The 23,517-nt window shown below is 44.0% G+C and overlaps 1 protein-coding gene across 14 annotated transcripts in view; it reads right to left on the bottom strand.

The window, feature by feature from the left end:
- The window catches only part of NFIA (nuclear factor I A), a 343,582-nt gene that overhangs the window by 55,117 nt on the left and 264,948 nt on the right, over positions 1-23,517 (bottom strand). For 8 of the 14 annotated variants that reach the window (XM_015636078.2, XM_015636077.2, XM_033516522.1 and 5 more), the window contains 2 exons: positions 18,870-18,987; positions 16,398-16,525 (listed from right to left, as the gene is read on the bottom strand). In XM_015636078.2, the coding sequence (XP_015491564.1) occupies positions 16,398-16,525; positions 18,870-18,987 (246 nt within the window). Of the gene's footprint in view, positions 1-357; positions 445-16,397; positions 16,526-18,869; positions 18,988-23,517 lie in introns of all 14 variants that reach the window. The other 6 variants (XM_015636071.2, XM_033516520.1, XM_015636072.2 and 3 more) reach the window with 1 other exon arrangement.

Raw genomic sequence — 23,517 nt, 5'->3', positions numbered from 1 at the left:
TCTACCCCCATGAGATTTCTACCAGTCACACAGAAAAGGTTTCACAGTTTGGTGCTGGCAAGTCCAGCGTTCTTGCCACTAACTCAGAATGAGCTAACAGCTTTCAAAAGCCCAATGATGTTATGTGTATAAGAGCATCCAACACTTTTTCCTACGTAAAAAAAGTGACATGTGTGCTGAGGTGCTCTAAGTGTAAATACTTTGGGAGATTTTTTTTTATTTTTTCTTTTTTTTTTAAAAAAAAAAAACAAAAAAAAAAAAAAGGCAAGAATTTGGCTGTAAATTGATATTAACATTTTTCAGTATATGTGTAAAACACATGTTTCAGAAGAATAGAAGAGAGAAACTGTCACTCACTGGGAAGCTTTAGAGCTATCTGGCTCCCTGGGAAACTGCATGCAACTATTCTGGTGTCCAAGGGTTTGACCAGTGAGTTTCCTCTTCCTGCAAAGAATGAATGCAGAAGTAATAGAAAGTCTGAGGGGGAAGATTTTAGCAAATGGCTAAAGATAATCCTATTCTGCCCACTCCAGCAGGTAGGAAGCAGGTGGTGGTGGTGGAAGAAAAAGGGTGGGAGAGGAGAAAGGGCTGTGTGTCCCTCCCAGGAGCTGGCACAGGGGAGGCTGCACTCGGAGAGACCCAAAGGCCGGCAGCTCAGGCCGGTGAAATCCCTTTGTGTGCGGCCACCCCAGTCCCAGCAGGGACACACAGTGTCAGCACGTTCTGCTCTGATTCCTGGGGCCTGCTGGGACTCCCTTTCAGGACAGATCTTGGGGACTGAAACTCAGCAAATCCCATATTCCCAGACAGGAGCACTGGCTTCTTCAGCATCCTGCTCACTTTGCTATCCACTGTTCAGGGGAGGGTTTTTAGAAAGTTTTAACTTTCTAATCGAATTGGTGCCTACACATGAATTTTTTACTTCATTTATTAAAAGAATCAGTAAAAGTAGGGGTCTAAAAAAAAAAAAAAAGCTTATCCTTACATTTTTGATGGCATATTGACTTTGTAAGAGTCTACAGGCAGGAGTGATATATCAGGGAGTCCCTATTACTTTACTTAAAGCAAAAATTAGAAAGTGATCGGAAAGTTTTATAGAGGAGAGCAGAAACATAATTTTAAGCCTCTTAAAATTGCCTGAACTGTGAAATCAAGTAATGAACACTAGAAAAGAATCTGTCAGCTGGAATCAAGGCTTAGACTAGTCAGCATTTTCTTCCTAAACCTTATTATGGCAAAGATTTTTCATCTCTGCACTCTGTTCAGCCCAACAAATAAACCGACTTGACCTCCACCTGTTACCCGGTGAAGTTCACTGTCATCTCTGACTAAACCCTTTTCTTTCCCTTCAAAGCCCTCAGCACCACTGAGAAGGTGGGAAGACACAGCTGTGCACTGACTCAAATTGATACCAGTTCATAACCAGACAGCGTTTCACAGTACAAATTACAAGCAACAGAGGAGAAGGGGAGGGGAAGGGAAAAAAAAAAAAAAAAAAAAAGGAGAAAAAAAGAAAATGTAGTGCCAATGAATTCTGGAAGGGGGCAACATTTTTCATCCATTTAACAATGAGATTTTAATAAAAAGAAGTTCTTTTTTTTTTTTCTTTTTGTTTGTTTTTCTTTTTTTGTGTGTGTGATATTATGGACTAGCATTTATGAGGCAAGAAACATTTTGCTTATGCCATAACAAGGAACCTGTGCTAACACCACAGAGGAAGGACTGAAGAACATAATGGAAGCTATTTGTGTTGCTTTTATATTTCATAACTTGAGTGCATTACACCGGTTCAAAGAGGTTCAGCTTCAAATTGCACGTAGGTTTCTCAACTTAGGAACAAGTCACAGCTATATAATGCAACACTGCTAAATAAAAAGAATTAAATATTATGGAACACAGAACAGCAAGAAATGTGTCATGAGGAAACCCGTGGAGCTGCTGCAGTCGTTTCTTCAAATATATCATCGTGGCAAAACCGTGTGAGAAGCTTTCTAATACAAAGACATATCAGAAAAAGCCATTTCATATAAAGTTGGACTTCTCTGGGTGATTAATGCTACGTTCAACAAAGGAGACAGTGTCTGTCTAATTACATTAAATACTTATCTTCTAGGGATTGGCAGGGTGTTTCTGCTCAATGTCACTTTTCATGACAATGTAATGATAGATCCGTTTACTTACCAGTGCCATTAGCAAAAATTGTACTGTTTTCTCAACTGCCCTCATATCACAAAAATATTTGATTAACATACTGCAGCTTATCTAATACTCTAAGCAACATATTCTGCATAGTTTTCTCTCTATTAAAAGAACAAGATTACAGCATGTAAAATTTTTATTGCGCTCACACTGAAATAAATGAATAATGTGTGATAATAGTTCAAGTACCTTACTAGTTCACAGAACAGGTTTATTTGATTTAGAATATTAACTTGTACTTAAAATATTAAGATTCTGGGGGAAACAAGCAAATAAACAAAGTCAGTACTCTGAGGCACTACTTCCCATCCAGGCTTTAGTTACTATTTCCTTTTCATTTCAGCACATGTTTTGAAACTTTTAATACCTTAGGGGAGGGGGGGGAAAAAAAGAAAAAAGGGAAAAAAGCTTTCATTCCTTTGCTGAAAAATAGATATGGCCATGTCCCAAGTCTTTAAAATTCACCACATCGTGAACTGACTCTTTGGAGTCGTGCTACTGTGCCAACATGCAGCAAACAATAACCCTCTGGAAGAATGTACCCAGCCAAGGCAGTTTATATAGTAACAAGATAATTTCATAAACTTATATTGAAGAGCGAGGCCGTGATGTAACATTCTAGCAGTATATATCAGCTACCTGATATTTACTAACAAGGTTAAACTCCTATCTGTTTGTCTCAGCACTCTTCATAATTCACTTTTTAATGGATGGACAGGAAAAGTCAGCAGCGTATGGCACAGATCATTTTTGAAATAGGACAAGACAGCTTACGGCAGTAGCTGCTCCAAAACACCCTTCCTGTTCCCACACAATCACATCAAGCCTGGACTTTGCAACTACAGCGCTTCAAATCTACTCATAAATCCTCCAGGGGTGTGTCTCCATTTCCAAGTAAACTGGTGAATTTGAAAAACAAAGGATCCCGAGGAGGAGGAGGTGTCACCGCCAAGTGGTGCCAGGTACAGAGGAGCATCATCGGTTCTCAGCCTCTTGGGATGGTGTTCCTGGGCAGGAGAAGGCAGGTGGGGAGCTGCCTTCCTCCCGTGGGGAGCGAGGACATCATCCCCATTTTGTTCCTGGGCAGGAGAAGGCAGGTGGGGAGCTGCCTTCCTCCTGTGGGGAGCGAGGACATCATCCCCATTTTGTTCCAGCTCCTCGCGCTGCCGCGAAATGGCAGCGAGGACGCACCAAAAACGACTTGTCCGAGGCACAAATCGACACAGCCATGCAGAATCAACCAAAACTGCCTGAAAATCCCTTGCAAGTGACTCTTGCGGCGAGAGTGTGACACCACAGCCAACTGCCACATGCGACTCTCCAAATTAATAATGGATTTAGGATATTCATTCCCTGAGCTGCGAGGGTTCGGGGTGTGTCTGCAATTATCGAGATATAAGTCTGACACACATTATCCTTCTATCAATGTCATTTCCCTTAGTAGCCAACAGATTATCAGCAGCTTTGTGATATTCCAGGTGTCAAAGAAGAATTAAAACCACAACAATTGCACAAACAAAGGGACAAAAGATGGGATACGTGTTTCTGAGCCCTGCATATCAATTTAATATGTGCAGCTGACAATGATGCAAATGTCCTCGGGAGAGAGGCAGCAAGATCCGTGCCCAAACATACACACACCACTGTCAGCAAGATGGCAGGGAACAGAAGCAGTAGGATTCCCAGCCCAGGACACATGCCTCAGCAGGCAGAGCAACCCAACGAAACAATCCTCTGGTTGGGGAGAATTTTGGAAGCACCTGATATGGAAAAGGGCCCTAAACAAGCCAGATGGTACTTTTAGCTGGCAGCAGAAAGTAGGAGACAGCCAAAAACATTACAGCATTTCCCCAAGAGGCCAGCAAATCGATTTTTAACCATTTTTTTTTAAAGTGACGCTATGAATATGAAAAATAATGTTTCGATGCCTTTTTAAATCGCTAATTTTATGGATAATACACTTACAGAGGACACAACTGGAAGAGAGGAGAAAGCAATGGATTTTGACTTTCCCAGGGTGGTTGTATATTTGACATCAAGTTTCTATTCAGTCACTGCCACTGTTTACTCAGAATTAAGTGTCAGTTTTTGTTCTGGGTTTTTCACATAACATTAAAGAGAAAAATCCAGCAAAAGTAGAGAAATAGCACTGTAAAATCACAATAGCACAACAGTTCACAGGGCATGGGAGAAATGTGGTTTGTAAGCCTGCTTTGTCCTCTCAAAACCTTTCCCCCTGCAAATGAGTGGGTTCCTAGATGATCATTTTTTAACAGAGGACAAACAATTTTTTTAATACTTACAAGGTACCATTTGGCTTGGGATTTTCCTAAGAAATACAGCAGTTTGGGGGGGGAATCTTTTAATTTTTAAGACCTCCAAAGAGCCAGGATTTGCAATTCTGCCTGGATGACAGGGGTCTTTGCAGGGATCAGTGTGATGTCAGATGTGGAGCGGTCTCTCTGACAGCCAGGAGCAGCTCCTTGCAGAGCACGTTTAGGTAACGTGTGGCTGAGGGGATTTCACTCAAGGATGGAGAACAGAGGTGGGTTGTAGGGACTGAAAGGGCAAAGAGAGGCAGAGGAGTCATGAACTGAGTGGGAATGAGCATCACCCTCTGTCCCAAAGCTGCTCCTCACATGTAGGATTGGCCATGCTCTGAGGAAGAGTCAGGATGATGCTTTACTTCCATTTGCTGTTATTTTGTTTAAAAGTAAAAGCAAGCCCTAAGACAGGGTTAAACCTGGACTACATCCAAAGTGCTTTCTCCTGTTCAGAGCAAGGTAGTGCATTAGTGTGCTGCATCATGGATAATATTCCTGGAGACAAACGTGGGCTACTGCAATAAAACACTAAATGTGAAGAAAGATAATCCATACATTTATATTTTGGAAATCTTGTTGATTGTAAATCCTTTTTTTTAAAAAAAAGAAAATAAAATTATTTCCCTCCTGTAAGTGGAACCCAAGACTTTGCCTCCAGCCCTTGCTGAGATAAAATAGTCCCATTTTTTCCAGAGTGCTGCTCTTGGGGATGCAGGTACCACTTCACTTGTCTGGATTTTCAGGGGTTCAAAGATCTGAATAATTAGTTCAAAGATCTGAATTTCGGGGGTTTGCAAATCTATTGAGGCAAATGAAGACTGTGCACAAAGCAGTAAAACAGCCTATAATTTCCCAGCTAATTTTAGTAAGAGGATCTCTTATGTTATGCTTTTTGGTGTATATCACACTAAAAATAGCAGCGAGCACTGATGTAAGGGAAGAGCAGAAAGGATGATGTCAAGTAGGGCTGTGCCAGGGTGGCGAGGACAAGCAGAGGTGGAGGATGTTGTGGATCTCCTGCTCTTCCCTGAGCAAGATGGAACCAGAATAGAGCTGTAGCTACCCAAGATGCTGAGGTTTAAGTTTCTTTGGAGCTGGAAATTGAAAGAACTTAAAACATCATCTCTTCTTTAGGCTCTTTGCGGGGGTCAATGCATTCACACAGTGAAGTCACAGAAAAGCCAGTTTGGGTGAACAGCACAGCTGCTTTCACAGCACACAGACATTTCTGCAGGTATAAGATGGCTCTGCAGACACTCAGTCAAATTGTTACCTGAGCTAAGAGGCTGCTAGATGGATTTCTGTGCTTCCCTGTGCTCACTGACTGCTGCGGTCAAAGTGTTGGGCAGCACTTAACTTGAAGGAAAGTAAAGAAAGTAACTGGGGAATGATTTATTCACTACTTCAGGCAGTGAAACAGAAAACCACAAAGAAGCATCCAGCAAAATGATCAGGAAACAGACAAAATAAGTTGTTCTTCCTCATGCAGCACTGAGTAAAACTGGAACTTTCTGCCATGGGATGTTGTAGAGGCCAAAATAAAGAACAGGTTAAAAGCACATCTCTGAAAGGAAAGTTTCACTGAAGGCAGTCAAACACAAAGATGTGGCTCTGGCTTGTGAAACCAAGCTGCTGCCAAAATCCATGAGGCTGCACTCTTGAAAGCATCACTGGATGCCTCTCCCATTGTTGTTATCTTTCCTTAAGTGTCCACCACCACCAGCTCTTGTCAGAGACAGTGAACTGCCTGTCTAGGTGAGCCTTTGTTCCCCTCTCTGGGCAGATTTTTGTAGGCTGGAATGTGCAGTTGAGAAGCAGGAAAATTGCAGTAGGCATCCAGCACAATGAAATTAAGAATTGCTCCTCACCTGGTGCAGAAGCAGGAGCACATCTAAAGTCAGTGTGGCAGAAGGTGTGGGAAAGAGAACAGAATAAAGAGATGAGATTTGGTCTTCTTCCTGTACCTGGTCCTGCACCATCCTCTGGAAGTGTCCAAGACCAGGCTGGACAGGCCTTGGAGCAACCTGGGACAGTGGAAGGTGTTCTTGCCTATGGGATGAGCTTTTAAAGGTCCCTTTCAGACCAAATCATTCCATGATCCTGTAATTCCCTGTCTCCTAACACCTCTCCTTGCACCTTTTATCTTTGGGTAAAAATGTTTCTTTTAAAATAAAGCCTGTCTTCTCCTCTAAAGCCAAGATCAAACATGTGCAGGGAGTACAGTAGCAGCACTGTGTGCTAGGCACTGGAGTGATGGTTGTACTGGGAATGTTAATAAACAGTGCCCAGAGCAGAACTTCTGCATAAAAAAAAGGGTGTATGTTACATCTCTCTCCCTCTCCCCTGTCTCATGCAATATTTACACAGCTGTGCTTTGTAAAAAGTGTAGGGGGGGGGTTTATTATTATTTTTTTGTAATTTATTTACCTAAGATAGCCCAGCATCTGTTTTGTGGTGAGCTTCTTTCGCAAAGTTTCACAGTTGCCTCGACTGATGCAAAAGGAGGTCACGCTCCTTACTCAGTGATTTTAAAACCATTTGTTTCAAACACTTAGCCATTCTATTTGGCTAATTTTGTTCTGTTCTATGTTTTTGGTTTGTCCTCTGCTTGGAAATGTGCATCCCTGGGGGAACTGATCTGGCTAGGTGAGTATTTTAGTTATCTGTTTTATAAAATGCAGAAGTGCACAGGAATTTGCAATAATATGCATCATTTACTGGCTCTCAATATGTACTGTATATTGGCGCTGAAGATTACTAATATTTTCCAGCTGCTTTCAAAAAAAATAAAAAAGAAAGAGTTCAATGGAGTCTTTGCAGTGGGTCCTTTCCCATGACTGCCTACACAGGTGATGAAGACTTTCCTGTGTCCTGAAGAATTAATAAGCCTGAACATTTCTATACCAGCAGCATACCACAGGAGATAAAATATTGCTTCTGCTTCCCAAACACATTAGAAAAGCAGGTCTGCTGATCTCAACTGCTAAGACAGCACATGAAAGGAATGTAGTCCATTTCCCAACCAAGATCTAATCTATAGGAGAGTTTATAGATCCAAGTCAACATCCTGAATTGGTCCCAGAAGCAAACAAGAACACTAGTTCAATTTTTTGGAAGCCTACTTTTAATTTTTTAATGCCATTTTGCTACTAAACAGCCCCACACTGCACTATCAGATGATCTTCAAGGATCTCTGGGTCAGGGGAGACCTGTCTGGAGTTCACAAAGATTCAGGTTCTACAGATCCCAAACCAGAAAGAAATGCACAGCCACAGTCAACCAGAGGAGCTTCTGTCTTTAGAGCTCACCTGTGGACAGAAAGTGTCTGCTTCTGTCTCAGAGCCAAGGAAGGTGGTAGTTCTCACTTGGTGTCAAAAGAGAAGCCCAAGACACATCCCTGTCTTTGTTTTAAGTTACATTTTGTGGGCTGCTGTGGACAGAGGCTGAGGACAGCCCACCCCTGGAAGTGTCCAAAGCTAGGTGGGATGGGGCTCTGAGCATCCTGGGGTGGTGAAAGGGGTGGGACTGGATGGGCTTTGGAATCCCTTCCAAGCCAAACCATGCTGTGATTCTTTGGTTCTCTGATCAACAATGGGTGGCAACAAAATGTTGCTTGGCCATCAGTAATGTCTGAGGAAGATCAGGCCAATGGATGGCCAACACATCACTGCCATCCCAGGAATCCTGTTCCCATTGGGAAGCATTGTTCCAGACTTTGTCAGGGAACAGTTTTCTATGCAAGAAATCCTTCCTGTATGTCTGAAAAAGGATGTAGGTGATGTGAATTGTATCTGGTGACAGAAATACCTCAGGTGACCTTACACTGTGCCAGTGCACAAAAGATCTGCTTTTCTCTCTGTCACTGAGGTCAGTGAAAGCAGCACATAGGGGTGATGTTAGCACCAGGCCAGTCAAAAACAGCTTTAATTTGATAACTACAGTGAAATTCTTTCTGCATTTTCAACTCAGAACTCCTACAGCTCCATCTCCATTTTTAAATGATGCATTTCCTGACATCTGGAACTAGATGCAAGAAGCAAAGCCACAACACTGACCGACCGCCCGACTTCTCTGGGACCGTGCTGAAGGGATGTTTTCCTCAGGGGATTACAGCAAAGCTGAGGCATGTGCTTCAACACTTGCATGGGATTACTAATTTTATTAAAAATGGAAAGCACAGTTTAGGCTGAATCCCAAGGCCAAGTCTTTTGTGTTGTCCAGTGTCTGGAAAAAAAAAAAGTAAGAGGAGCCTTGGAGGGATGTGAAAACATCGAGAGCTTTTCAATCTGAGCTGACTTTTCGGTGAGCAGTTCTTCCCCCACCTCCAACTTCCCTCCATGGTTTTGAGGCAGCACTGCCAGCAGCATGGCATGTTGTCACAGGTCTCATGCTACTACGTGAATTGCCAAAGACAAGCTGAGCTATTGATCCAGTGGTAATTTGCTGTCAAAATGACTCTGTCTGTGATGGCAAATGAGCAATGTTAATCACTTGACTTGACGAATGCCACTGTGAGAGACTGACAGTGCTCAAAGCACCACCATGGACCTGCTGCATTTTTCCTGGCTCCATTAAGCTCCTGGTCTTCACTGGCCTCAACCAATTAGAGTTTAACTTATCCATTAAGGTGCAGTTCTGGGAAAGTTCTGTTGAAAATAAACAACAACTTATATTGGTGAGTAACTCATCAGCTATGCAGCAGCCTGATCCTGATTGCCTGGCAGGGAAACACACACATTTTGTGCAGTATCTGATAAAAGATCTATAATGTGCTAACACAAACCTATCATGTAGCACCTGTGACTAACAGATTGTGATATCAAAGTCTTGATGCCTAAGTGCTCCTGTAAATGCATTAAACTTTTAGCGGCAGGAACTGTAGACTGCCAGTGACAAGGAGCTGATATGGTATTTCAGTAAAAGTTGATAAGTGTTATTGCTCTTAGAAGAAAAGAAAAATTGTATGTTCTGAAAACCACTGGGCAGCTTGTGTTTTGATGGGATACTGTAATGCAGAGAGCAGGGATATGGCAACACATGGACTCTATGAAAAAAAAGACATTTAAGGAAAGCTCTGTACCATACAGCTGCTGGAGTTCCTTCAAGTGTGTTCCTATCAAACATTTCACTTCAAGCATCTACCTGTTCACTTGGAGTCAGCTTTTTAGGTGGCTGCCTGCACGTGCAATTCCATGTTAACGAATAAAGGTTGTCCTGAACATGAGGAACAACTTCTCTCTTGAGCAGGTTGCCCAGAGAGGGTGTGGAGTCTCCCTCACTATTCAAGACTGTGCCCTGTGCTCAGGGATGACCCTGCTTGAGCAGGGAGGTGGGACCAAATGACCCCACTGTGGTCCCTTCCAGCCTGAACCATTCTGTGTGAAATGTTCCCCCTGCCTTTAGATATTAAGCTCAATGGAGGAAAAAATGGCACTGGTGCCTGCTGGGAGGTGTGCTGAGGTGTGTAATGAAGCTGCTGCAGCAGGCAGGTACAGGCAGAACAGCTCTGGGACTCTCTGACCTCACACACTGAGAACCGGAGGGCAATTCAAAGTCACATCTGGGAAATACTGAGAAAATACACTTGGCAGGGATCCTGGATGTAGACCTCCTCTGGTCCAAGGAAAAGTGATGTTACCTGGGCTTTGTCTTCCTTCTACAAGCCTATGAGTACCCAAAATGTTCATCTCAAAGAAAATAATAAAGATTGTGAAATTCCTGTGTCTAGTTACAATCCAGTGCAAACTGCCCACTGCAGCAAGGCACTGAGAAGCAGCACCAGAGAATTACTCAACATGGAATAGTCCAGGTATGAAGCTGAATGTTTTCCCAGTGAAAAGGGATTCTTTTGCTATTCCTTATTTTGTATAATGCATGGCTCTCATGTTTTTCATCATACTTTCTGCAGTCAGTTCCTTGAATCACTGGCAGTAATGCAGCACAATCATTGAGAACTTCTCTGGGCTCTGAGCTAGTGCACGACATCAAGGCCTTTGATGAGCCCACAGACCTTTTGCCTGAGGACAGATCAGACACACTCTGCATTGCTGATGCTGGGACACACCACACATATTTTATCTTCCAGGCTGTGCCAGGCAACAACTGTGCTTAGGGCATAAAGAACATGATTTAGGATCTCCCTTATAGCACTTTCTCTCCAATTTCCAAGATATAATTCCGAACAGACATGGAAAACAAACTCTTGTGGTCATCTGAACTATGCCTGAATGAGCTTTTCTGATGCATATGGCATAAATAAAAGTTTCTCAGTAAATAAGGAGAAGTTTTCTTGCATGCTGAGGAGAAAGCCCATGCCAGATTTAAGAAAAGCATTATTGAAACAAGTTCTGGACTGGTTGCCTGCATGTGGTTGTTCCATAAGCAGCCATGGGGAGAGGCATGGCACCATCGAGCTAGGGGTCACTGACACTGCAAGGGAAATACTCCAAAATAAGATCTCAGCTCCTCAGTTGCATAGAAATTCCTCAGAAACTGTTTTCAGACAGTCCCATAGGTGGTGGCATGAGAACAAGCAGCAGTGGCCTGGGTGGTTTGGTGAGCAATCCTGAGGCTGACTTTAAAAGCATCATTGCCACCACAGGTGAGTCCAGCAGTCTAACAGGGAGCTCTTGAGCTTTCTGCAGGTTCATGTAAAATTTTCAACCTCATTAGCCCCTGAACTGTGGACATGTCTATCAGCCATGCAGTGCAAGAGGTGTTACTAATTCCTTAAGGCTCCTGAACTGAAAGTCTTGTTTGTTTCCTGGGGTTTTCAAGGTGCAGACACACGAAGGCCCAGCACAGCATAACGGGAGCAGAACATCCAGGAGGAGCTGGGACAAGGGGATGACCATGACATGAACAGCCACACCAGTCTTTCAGTGGGAAAAGGACCACAGAGCACCAGAAGTTTTGCAAACCATGTTGGTCAAGACCTCAAGCAAAGCAGAGCTTTCTTCAGTCTCTTCAGACGCCTCAGGAAGTGCAAGGAGTGCAAACATGCACCTTTCCAGGGATTACTGTCCTCTAGGGACTAAACTACCATGTGGAAATACAAGTAGAAGATCTAAGAATAAAGCACAAGATCTAAGTAAAGAAACAAGTAGAAAACCTAAGTAAAGAATCCAATAGTATATTCTGAATTTGCATTTTAAACATTTCTTTCCACGCCACGCTGTAGAAGCACAATGGGAGCAGACTTGGCAAATACCATCCATATGTTTCACAAAATGACTGAGGGAGAACAATGTGAACATTACTCCTGGACTGGATCAAGAGAACACATTAAAAAAATGCATAAGTGGAATACAGATACACATTAACTCAATCTTTGCTTATTATGGAATTAAAAAACGTATACCTGTAATTATGGCTTACCCCCATTACAAGCTGAGCTGCCACAGAACTGAACACAGGCCAGCTTTGTGCAGGAGTTCAAAGCCAGTGTGATGCTGCCTTATTTTCTTACTAACATCATCTTTATCCTCCCTTGCCCTTCTTCTCAGTTAACAAGAGTTATGTACCGAAAGTGCTGAGATAAAGTAATGGTAAGGAGGATACCGCAAAAGGTATTTGAAAAGCAGAAGTAATTTACTACATGTCTGCTTTGTTTTACTTCCTAAGCCTTCCTGTTGTGAAAGGAAATTCATCTTTTCTGGCAGACTCCAGCCTTTTTAGGTCGGAGAGCTCCCCAGGAGCTTTCGAGTGCAGGTAAATGGATGTGAGACTCAAGGAGTACAGCACAAGGAACATGGGATTAATGCTGGGGTTTGCTTTGGCTGTCACCTCTGACGTACAAGGAGAGTGCTGCACCCTTGGTCACAGGAAATATCTGTAAAAAAACCCACAAAGCTGAGTCCTTTGCTCATCACTGCGAGCCCCCTGTGCCACGAACAGAAAGGTGGGTGAAGCCTGAAGGATCCACACCCAGGTGGGTGAAGCACGGAGGATCTACACCCAGCAAAGTCTCCACATGAGACAGACATCAGGGTGCCTCAGCAGAGCAAGAAAAAGCTCAGAGGAAGGGCTGTGGATGGACAATAGGTGCAGCCTGCATCCTGCACACAGCAGGGACCCCAGGAGAAGGCACGGGGGAAGCATCCACTGCCTAATCTAAATAGCACACAGAGTGGTTTTGTCCTCTTCTGTTCTCCAGCCAGTTTGCACATATGTTCTGAGCATACAGCCTGCCCTCCAAAGACCACTTACAGGGGCAATCACAGGGAAGCAAAGCAGGAAGAAAAGTATCCAAAAAGGGAATTTGTTCAAGAGAAAAAAAATGGAGACAGATGTAGAGCGACTAGTCACGGCTGGCGGTAAATAACCCTCTGCCTGGAGTGCTCTCTTTCTCTAAGAGGAGTTCATGTATTCCATTTCATATTTCCTTTCTAGGAAGTCAAATCTTTGTTTTCCTGGCATTTGTTCTTTTTCCCTTCTGTATGGTCTAAAGTTGCCTTCTCATTTTCCCTTCCTCCTCTACGTTTTGCTCTCTTTGAAGTGAATTTCTTCCATCTCCCTCTCACACAAACCTTGATTTCCCTGCACTGTCCCAGGCCACACCTTTCCCTACCACCCTCTCCCAGGGCCTGTGCCACGAGCATGGGTGTGCTTCACACCTGCTCCCGTGTTTGAGTCTCCCCTCTTCCCCATGTGCACACCTCAAAATTAAGCAGATGCAACACACAGAGATGGAATATTCATCCTCTCACTCCCATAAACCTGTCAAGGCATATAGGCCAAGAAGCTATCTCTGCATAAATCTAAATCTCCTGTGAGGAAGCAATCTACTCAAAGGCAATAAAGGCAAAGGATGTATTATTATCTTTGGTGTGGATCCTACTGGGCTGGGAGGTTGGCTGCTGGCTCCTCTCTGAACTTTCCTTCCCAGCCAGAGCAGCCATCCCACAGACAAGTCTAAGCTTCCTTTCCTTGGTCTGATTTCCTCCTCCTGTTGTTTGGCCAGTAACCCAAAGGACAGGGTTTAATTATGGAGTTTGGAAACCTGGCTTGCACTACTCTGCCAGCACGGGATAAAACTTCAGCCTGTCTTCTGAAACAGCACCATTCTGCACTGCTGATACCTGTGTTATCCCACACTGCACAAAATGAGCTGCAGGGAAGAGATGCCAAGTTAAACAAAAAGATGGGTTTAGTCTTTAAACTTCTATTGCAAATTCCACCAAGAAGAAAACAAAACACCGAAGTTTGGAGATTACTGTATGCTAAAAACTGTGCCACCATTTTGATTGTAGATTAAATAAATGGCAAGGCCTTTCTCTGGAGATAAAGACATCAAAAAGGATGGATCTGAAACTGGTCCAGGCTCCAAAGCTCCCTCTCAGAGAAGAATGCTGTGGAAAGCTCCCAGCTAAAATGGGATGTTACCATCACTTGTACAGCTTTCAGGTGACCAAACTGTTTTCTAGGCAGATGCCCCACTAAAGATTCCTGAAGCATTTTACACTTCTGGGGGTGAAACCCCCACATTAAATGCAAAAGGCCACTTGTTAGTGTCAGACCCAGGTGTGATATCTGTGCACAGAGGGAGCACCTCGGGCCAGTGACACACCACTGCTGCCCTGGCTGGGAAGGATGCTCAGCACTGTTTTGTCCTTCACCACTGATGAGCTGTGGCTCTTCAGGTAATCCCTCTGTCAGCCATGCTCTTGCAGTGACCCTGTTTTACAGAGAAGCTGAGGCAATGAATTCAGAGGACAGGCTGCTGGAAAGCCACGGCAGAAGCACTGGGGTGGGGCTGCATGGATATAGCACAAGGATGGCTTGGAAGTGCATCCCACGTGGGCAGGACAAAGCTCTTTTTCTTCACAGCTGTGACAGTGATAGATGGCTTGGTGAATCTGAGCTATATCTAGTTGGTACCTGGCTACAGTCCCTGATGCTGCAAGGTGATTTTCTGCCATTTTACAGGCAAGACTAAGCAGAATCTGGGATTTTTCTATAGCAAGTGAGGAAGGTCATGAGGAAGGAAGAACCTTCTCTTGTTTGACTTGTTCTTGCCTTTCTCAGCACCTCAGGAAGTTTGACATTCATGTTGGGCACCCAGTGGTGCCAAGAGCAGAGGTGCTTTGAAGGTGTAAGACTTTGGGTACTTCCCTTGCCCAGCTCAGCAGCTCAGTGCCACCACCAAGGCAGGACTTGGATGAGCCAGAGGTAATGACCACATGTGGGCAAAACCGCCAGAAGTGACAGCAGAATTAATAACCAACCTCTGGCTGCTGCACAAATGGAGAACATTTGTCATTAACAATGAGTACCCCAAACTTTGGGGGGAGCTGTGCCCCAGCCTGACAGTGATGCAGAAGCAGTGACCCCATCAGCTTGCAGCCATCTGTGTCTGCAGAGCAGGCTGTGATCTCTCCCTTTGGGCGGGCGCCGAGCTTTTGTCCGCGTTTCTGCCGCCTCGTGAGCAGAGGTTTAGCACAAGGTGAAGCTCTGCCTTACATCATCTGGAGCCTGGAGCTGATGGAGGGGACAGCCCCTGGTGCCCAGGACACCTCAGAGCGAGCACCAGAGCCCTGGGGACGGCGGTGGCAAGGCAGTCACGGGGAGCCTGGCACTTGTCTGCCCGCAGGTCCACCCTCTCCTCCTGCCAAAGTGCCACATCTGCAGTCAATAAGGGCCCACAAGCTGGCTCCTCCTCATTAGAGGAGAGAGGGCAGCTGGCAGGGGATCCTCCAAGGGCTCCCAGGCACAGGAATCAGTCTCCTCCCAGTCTGGAATAGCCCAAATTTGGTGACTTTCTGGGCATGCTGTAAAGGACAGCTGTTTGACAGGGTCTCCAGAGAAAGCTGTGGGTATGTTTCCTACATGATGAAGGATATAGGTGGCTGGCCAAGTGCCCACAGAACTGATTTTAATGCTGTGCAGGTCGAATTTACTTTTCTGTGCTGTATAGTTCATTATACAGAGTGCCCTGGACAAGCATGTGTTTTTTTCCAAACAAACCAAATCCATACTATTTTAAATCCAGACAAACAAGAAAGACAAAAAAAAATACGCATTGCAAAAGATCCTTTGTACTTCTAGAGGACCTTCTCAAACCCTGGGAGGCACTGCTTGCCTTCCTCTAACAAATAAGATTTCTGTTATTTTTATTGGCAATAAATACTTGATTATTTAGCTGTAAGCAACACTGAGGCATTAACTTCACTTATGCACGTAGCTCTGAGCCAGAAAAGTATTTCCAATAGTATTAAGCACCCAGATGATCTCAGGATAAGTGATCAATGGACAGTTAAGTATGTAACATAACAGAACCCAAAAAAAATGATCAACAGGAAAGATCACACACAAAAATTAACTGAGAAGAGGCCAAAGAGCTTCCTCAACGTTCTGAAGTTGGTAACACCCAGTGATATCTATTTTGATATCAAGCCTCCAATCACACTTCACAGCATTACAGATTAATAAAACAACTCCTTCTGTAAGTCTCTTAAAAGTCATTACTAAAGTGATCTCAAGTGTTGTATAATGCTTGAAAAGTCCTTCTACCTTATATAAGTTTAGGGATATTTATTTAAGCAGCATAACCGATGGAGCACAGCCCAGACAGGTACTGCTTTCTGCTAGAAAAAACTATCCCAGAACTGAATCTGGACAATTTGACAGAAAAAGACCGCCTATCTTCTGCTGCATTATTTAAATACTTCAGATATTTGGCCAAAACACAGAAGTGACACACTACAGAAACATTCACAGCTGCAGGAGCAATAAAACCACTGCCATATTTTCATTAGGCCGTTTCTCCGAAGTGACGAGACGTCTAGAACTGGTCACCTCTCTAACACAGCAATTCTGATAACGAACCAGAACGAGTGGAGATGATGTTCTGGGGCTCTGGGAGCCGGGGCTTACCTGGCTCCACTTCATGCCATCCGCTGGACTGGCTGCCACTGCCCGGAGAGCGCCCTTGGCTTGTGTAGAACGGCTCCTCACCAGGGCTGTCCATCTCATCCTCCACAGACTTGAGACGCTTTGTGGAGCTGAGAATGCAAAAAAAACACATAATGAAGGCATGGAAGAGGAACCAAGGCACTGCTGTTGGGATGTGCTTGAGAATAACTGGAAGTAGAACAGATTTAGGGTGATTTGGTGAGATACAGAACAGCACTTCACAGGCCAAACCCCTAAACACGCACCAGCTCGACCAGAAGTGAGCCTGACATTTAGGCGTTCACAGATTCAGAAGTAGGACATTTTTCAAAGCACTTAGAGGTCAATAAAAAGGCAAGAATTTCATTTGCATTGCGTGGTTCTTGCAGTTTGAATGAATACGGTAATGACACACGAGACTTATTTTCACCGCCAGATTTTTTTACGGCTATTTCTGAAAGCAAACTGTTTACCAGTTCAAACTTTTATTTTCAATCTTTCCAATTAGCCCAGACTCCAGTCCCATAAGAAGAAACAGAGGCAAGTGGATGATGGAAGAGCCCATTCTTGGTTCAAATGTTCACTTTATCCCACAATAAGAAGCATTTGACTCCACAGCTGTGCCAACAAGCCTAGAAAGCCCCCAATGGGTATCTCTGGCCAGTGTCAGCATTAAAGAATCCCCCTGTGATACATCACACCTCCCTCACCAGAGGCTCAGGACACAGAAGAGCCCTTTGAGTGGTCTCTGGTGGCCACTGGCTCCAGCAGTTCTGCAGGGAGAGGATCCCAGAGCCAAAGACACTCAGCTTGGCTCTGTTTTCCATAATGAGTTGTACAGACTGCATGGGGACCTTACTGAGAATTTCTCTTCTAAGTACTTTTCCAAGGCTGGGCCAGCTCACTTTTTTTTTTTTCCCCCCAAATCTGTATTCTATTAAGACTTCAGGCATTCAAGAACAGGCTCCTCTGTGTAGGGGGAACACATTTAACAGACATAAAATCTTCCACTATTGGTTTAGAGCTTGCAGCCTCCCCACCCAGAGCTCTGCACAGGTAGGAGCTGGCGGGTGTGCAAAACCAGTTGGTGAGAAACAGGAAGAATAAGTCTTATGGCATGTGTGGAATGCAGGTTTGGCCATTCCTTAATTTAGAGAATTGTTATGTGTCAATAGGGGAAATTGTGTGCATACAATATAATTACCGCCTGATAATTCTGCTGAGTCTGTGTATTTAAAGAATTTTTTTTTTCCTGACTGGGAACAGCCTAATGAGAGGAAAACAAACATATTACCAAGTTATTAACTACCCATGCTGTTTATAATTAGCTCCTTATCAGTGGTAGCTATTTGCAGAAGAATAGAAGAGCAACAACTGAGCTCTTAAGTAACATTAATAACCTCACTTTTGCTTCTGGAGTCACCAGTAAATTCTACCTGAGAATGGTGCTAATGATGAGTGCTGTAGGCTACACAGTTTACAGGCAAGAAAGAAACAGCACAAAGTTTTTAATTGATGTGTTATGGGAATTGTAGTCACTGAGCTTCATAACGTGCACACTAAGTGCAAGACAGAATGTTCTTCCAATCACTGCAAACTGTAAGAAGTTACTGCTAAGAGCCTCTCGTTAAAGATTATTATTTTTAAAATAAAAACAACAGCTATATTCAAACCAGAGAGATTTTTCACACATGCATTTGCTCACTGCAAAGCTGGTGGCACTGCAGGCTGAGATAAAAATGTAAAAGAGCGTTGGGTTGGAGTTAGACTTTCTTGTCATGTCTTTGAAATAAGTGATCTATTTTGGCTGTGGGGGAAAAAAAAAAATCAATCTGGTTCCTTAATAGTGTTCAAGACTACTCGAGTGACTGAGCTTGTTTATAAATCTAATCTCACGGATGATTAAAGTGAAAGGTAAAAAATAAAAAATATCCTTGTTTGATAGTTGGCATCTAAGCTGAAATCAAAATCAGATGGGGCAGTCATCTGCATTAGCAATTCAGTTTTCCAAAGGCTGAGTCACAAACTTCTAAATGCTTTATGAAAACTGAATGCTTTATAGAGGTCCTAAAACAGACTTAGTCTCACAGGCAACACTTTTTACAATAAAGAATACATGTTAAGTCTATCTTAAGACATTCCTTGCATCTTATTATGCTCCAAGTTCTCTTCTGCCACAACGTGAAACTCAACAATTCCAGTGGAACTTCTGATACACCCAGATACAACCAGGAGCTACACAAGTCCATGCAGCAGTTTTTCTTAGAGGCTTGTACACACAAGAGAAACTTTACTGCAACCCAGCTGAACACTGAGCTCTGTGAATCTGAAACAGCTCCACATGGTGAGGCCCCCAAACAGCTTGTCAGAGAATTTAATGGTTACTTTCCCAGATGAGTAATGATGCTGGCCTGGGTTTCCAAGGAACCTGGTAGTAGGCAGAGATTAAATTACCTGGTAGAGGATGTGCTAGGTAAAGACCTCCTCATTGCTCCTGGGCTCATGCTGTAGTATGAAGAACTTTCCAAATCTGAGAGGGAGAAATTAGGGCCTGTTCCTGCAGCTATCGGTGCTGGGGAAACAAAAGAGATTGCAGTCAGTAAGTCATGTGAATATGGCATGAATTGCACTTCAAAATCACTTTCTTCTTCCTCATGAGTGTGTTTAGTTTCACGATGGGAACAGGTGGGATGTGGAAATTAGGAAATGCTAATGGTACCTGGCATTGCAATCAAGAAGATGGAAATTTTATCAAGAATACAATGTTCCATGACATAGAATCTCTCTTACATTCCTCCAAAGATACTATTATTATTTTTTAAAATTAAACAATTATGGCATGACTTCCTCGAAGCGCTGCTTTTCTATTAATGTCATTCTAACATTTAATGAAACTTGTTGCTTTGAGGACCACGTTGTCTCTGCTGGCATGGTTACAGATAGGCTGCATCATCCCTGTAGAGTGCTTGGCAGGATCTATAAGGATCACAGGCAGGGAAACACACACCTCAGAACCTCTGGGGTACATGTGATGTACAGCCACAAGAACAGAGGTTAAAAAAGCAGATGAGAAACCTGAGCTCTTTTCTGCCTAAGAGCATCTGAGCTTTCCTCTGGCCTCTCCTCCAGATAAATCAGAGACACACAACTCCCCAAAAGTTTTATCCAGCAGTGAGCTTCTACTCTTCACCTCATCACCTTGTCCTTATAGTACTGAAATTTTTATTGCAAGGGATATGAATCCCTGCAGTTTCCCCATCCTGGATCTTTGGTTCCACATTAAACATCACGGATTCCTACACACCCTGAGATTTTCAGCCATCAACTCCATGTGCTGTATTCTTGTGGGAGCAGACAAGGAACAGAGCAGCTTAACGCTGAAGTCAGCAGAGAATGGATTTCGTGCCGAAATGCCACTAATACAGCAAATGGTACCATGTCCACTGTGGCTGTTCCAGTGCTATTTACAGGACAATACAACTTCGGGGGCTGACAATTACAGATCATGATTTTCTCTCCCATTTCAGAGCCATCTGAAAAAGGACATCCTGCACAATGAAATGCACCAGCTTGGCCTGGGCTGTATTGTCTGAGAGCCCTGATTCACAGCCACAAAAGCGAAGCAGTCTCAGTGCCACACAGGGATGCTGAGCCAAGTTTAATCTTTGGTCTGAGAATCTGGCCCATTTTCAAACATGAAAAAATCTTTCAGTCCAACGGGGAAGGAGTGAGGAAATGAAGACAGGATAGCTCCTATCACCCAGCTAACATGTCTGGGCTGGGAGTGCTGCCACTGACTGTAACGGGGCCAGTTATTTCACCCCAAGTCTTAAGGAGCTCACAATGTCAGATTTGACAGAGGAATAATGTAGCTTTGCAGCTGCCTCATCATCCCCACAAGACAATTAGTTGTTGTTTGGCAAGGATCTTTTAAGAACGTCATTGAGACAGAAAGGGAACAGCCTGGATATCCACGGACTTTTAAAAGCTGGGGATGGAAAATGCACAACGCCGTTAAAACTTGAGAAAATCTGGAATGATCATTAAAAGGAATTAAGTTGGGAAGTAATTTATGACAAGAACACTCAAATCCTTTGTTTTCTTCTCTTAACTATCATATGCTTCCTGCACACTGGGTATATGAGAGGGTGTGTTAACAGAGGGAGAGAAAAATTAAGCACAGTAAAATTAACTCGTTTTATCAATTTGTGCTTTCTGCAACAGTTTCCTGACAGCAGCTACAAGAGGCTGTATAACTGATGAATTTGCATGGAAAAAGAAACCGGTGTAAGTAATTTGTGTAAAAGGTAACAGGGACATGGACTGCTATAATTCAGACACCCTGCAGATAGCAGACTGCTGCAGTGTGTGCAGTTATGGGTTAGAAAAATGACCACACTGCAGTCAGTCTGACTTGAATGGAAATCAATCATAAAGGTACTCTCTGCAGCATCTACTCCACAGTTTTCAGCAACTTCCTTGCCAAACAGATCTGTGCTCTGCAAACCCTTTCCTGAGCAATTCCTCTGCACTCTCTGCCTCCCAAAGCCCAACTTACACACAGTTTTCCAAACAGAAACATAGAAAGGCAAGCACTAAATTAAAGCACTGATTCTTTCTGAGGCACAATTAATTTCCTGGGCATTGCCAAATTCATGAAACAGTTTTATTCCAAGGAGATAAGGCAGAAGAACTGGTATGTGGGTAATGTTTCTGCTCTTTCTTTCCCCCTGCCGTGTTTATTGCCCTTTCCCCAAATCCTGGATATTTCTTGAGCTGGCCCTGTAGAAAAAAGGAATGTGTGTCCAGAGGAGGGGTAGGGTAGGAACAAGGTTTTGCTGGTGCTGTGTAAACTCAGTGCAAAGCAGAAAGGGCTGATCCCACAGGGGCTGCTGCTGCCTGGGTAGCAAACACGAAGGATGCTGTGCTGGTCCCTGGCCAAAACCACCTCGCCACACTCAAATGCCAGTTTGAAACCAGAGGGTTAAAGGACAAAACTCACATTTAACAGACATGTTAAAGTGCCTGGCTCGGCTGTGGGGGCCGGTTCCTGAACCCTGGGGCAGTCCTTGCACAGAAACCACCACCAACTCAAGGTCTCTGGCCCCAGAGATGCTGTGGCAAAGGTTGCACAGGGTTGAGAGGTTCCAAAATCCCTTCTCCTGCCTTTCTGACAGTGCCTGTCCTCCACCAAAGCCTATTTGTACCTTTGATTGCAGTAATTGCATTTACTGCTGTAAATCACAACAACGTGCTGGAGTTGTGGCTGCCTCATCCCTGCAAGTGCCCAAGGCCAGACTGGAGCAACCTGGGATAGTGGAAGGTGTCCCTGCTGCAATGAGATGGGCTTGAAGGTCCCTTCCAACCCAAACCATTCTGTGATCCTATGACTCCCAGAAAAGGCAGCATCTCTGCAGAATAAGCAGAGGGATCAAAGTGGTGCAAACTGTGGAAGAACTCTTGTCTGAACTAAAAAACTGTGTGTAAACTAAAAAAACTTAGCCTAAACCAAACCTGTTCATTGCAGCAGACAACAATCCACCACAGAACCTCCCTACCCCGGTTCCTGTGCCCCAGGAACACGCTCCAGCCCCACGTGGAGCAGTGTGGTGGGAACTGCAGCCTCACAAACTCCAGTCAACGACATCTAAAACACACCATTACCCCTGTAAGAAATGCTCTGCAGCAAAGTGACCTCCTGACAGCTCAGGAACATCCCCCAAATGGGAAAGGATGTCAGAAACTGCAACTGTGAGTCAAAGCAAAAATCTCACCAAGATGTCACCTGAGCCAGGCTATGGGCTGGAAGGAGAGAGGGAAGGATCCCTCTTGCCCCACACCCAGCCTGGAGCCCCCATTTCAGCTGCTGGCATCACAAAAATTCCCTGTGCAGCTGGGACAGACTCAGAGGGACAGGAGGAGCTGGTTTGCCCAAGCAGAGGAGGAGCAGGAAGGTTGGTGCCTCTGCCTGACACTTTTCCTCTCCCAGGATGCAGGGCAGCATCACCCTGCTCCCAGCCTGCTCCCTCCAGCTCAGCTCCTCACCCAAAATGTCAAGAAAAATAATGGAGAAATTAAGAAACAGCCCTCTGACTTAACCCAATTGCAATATTTATTTTGAAAAAAATTACTGAATTACAGAACAGGAAACCCACTAAATAAAACCAGCCAGGCTGGCATTTGTCTCCCTTGGAATACAGCACTTTCTTTAAGCCACATTAATATTTAGTCTCTCTTTTTTTTCCCCATTTGTATGTATTTACTTTCACAGAGGGGCTGGGATGTGACTCAGATCATTACACGTGTGCCACTGCAGTGAAGTGATAATGTGTTTAAGGTTAGATGGGAGAAACATGACATTTGACTAATAAACTTTTTCCTGTGTTGTGACTCCATAAACAAAGGGAAACTCACTGTGTTGCTGCTGCTGGGAGGAAAGGGGACCTGGGTTGGGTTTTTTTTTTGCAAGGCCTTTGTTTCCTCCACACTGTATCATTAGATTCAAAGAGGTTTCACCCAATACAACAGATATGAAATGTGTGATGTTCATTTTAAAATTACAAGTACAGCCTGCTATTGACCATCTAATTATGCTGAGTTCCATTTATAAACATAGCTAACCACTAAGTTTATAGAGACCTTTTGTGCTGCTTTAATAGGATATTGATCGAGAGCAAGGTTTGAGTGGACTGCCATTGAATTGTGTAATGGCATACAAAAGGCAAGGTCACGGCAACTGTTCACTCTATGCCTGCAGTCTATTTTTTATTATAATCTTTTTTTTCTCCCTCTCATACCCAAGCCCACACAGAGAGTTTCGGATAGCAGTGCTTTGCTAAGGAATATAGAGTATCTTTTTAAATGTTAATTTTCATGCTGCTGACTTTAACTGCCTTCACTATGTAGTGCTTAGTATAGCAGAAAACACCCAGGCTGCAGCTCGGGGAGAGCAGGTTTATCACACCCCAGTTTATCACACACGTGGCTCTGTGAGGAGCAGAACGGCCTCCCCTCCTCTCCTGGGCTACAAGACGGCATCCACTGCCCTCCACAAGAGCCAGGGCACCCCACACCTCTCCAAAGGCACCCCACACCTCTCCAA

The sequence above is a fragment of the Parus major genome, chromosome 8 (genome assembly GCF_001522545.3).
Source record: "Parus major isolate Abel chromosome 8, Parus_major1.1, whole genome shotgun sequence".
NCBI classification, from domain to species: Eukaryota; Metazoa; Chordata; class Aves; order Passeriformes; family Paridae; genus Parus; species Parus major.
The sequence above is the reverse complement of the archived record's forward strand: the minus strand, read 5'-3'. Positions and strand labels throughout refer to the sequence as shown.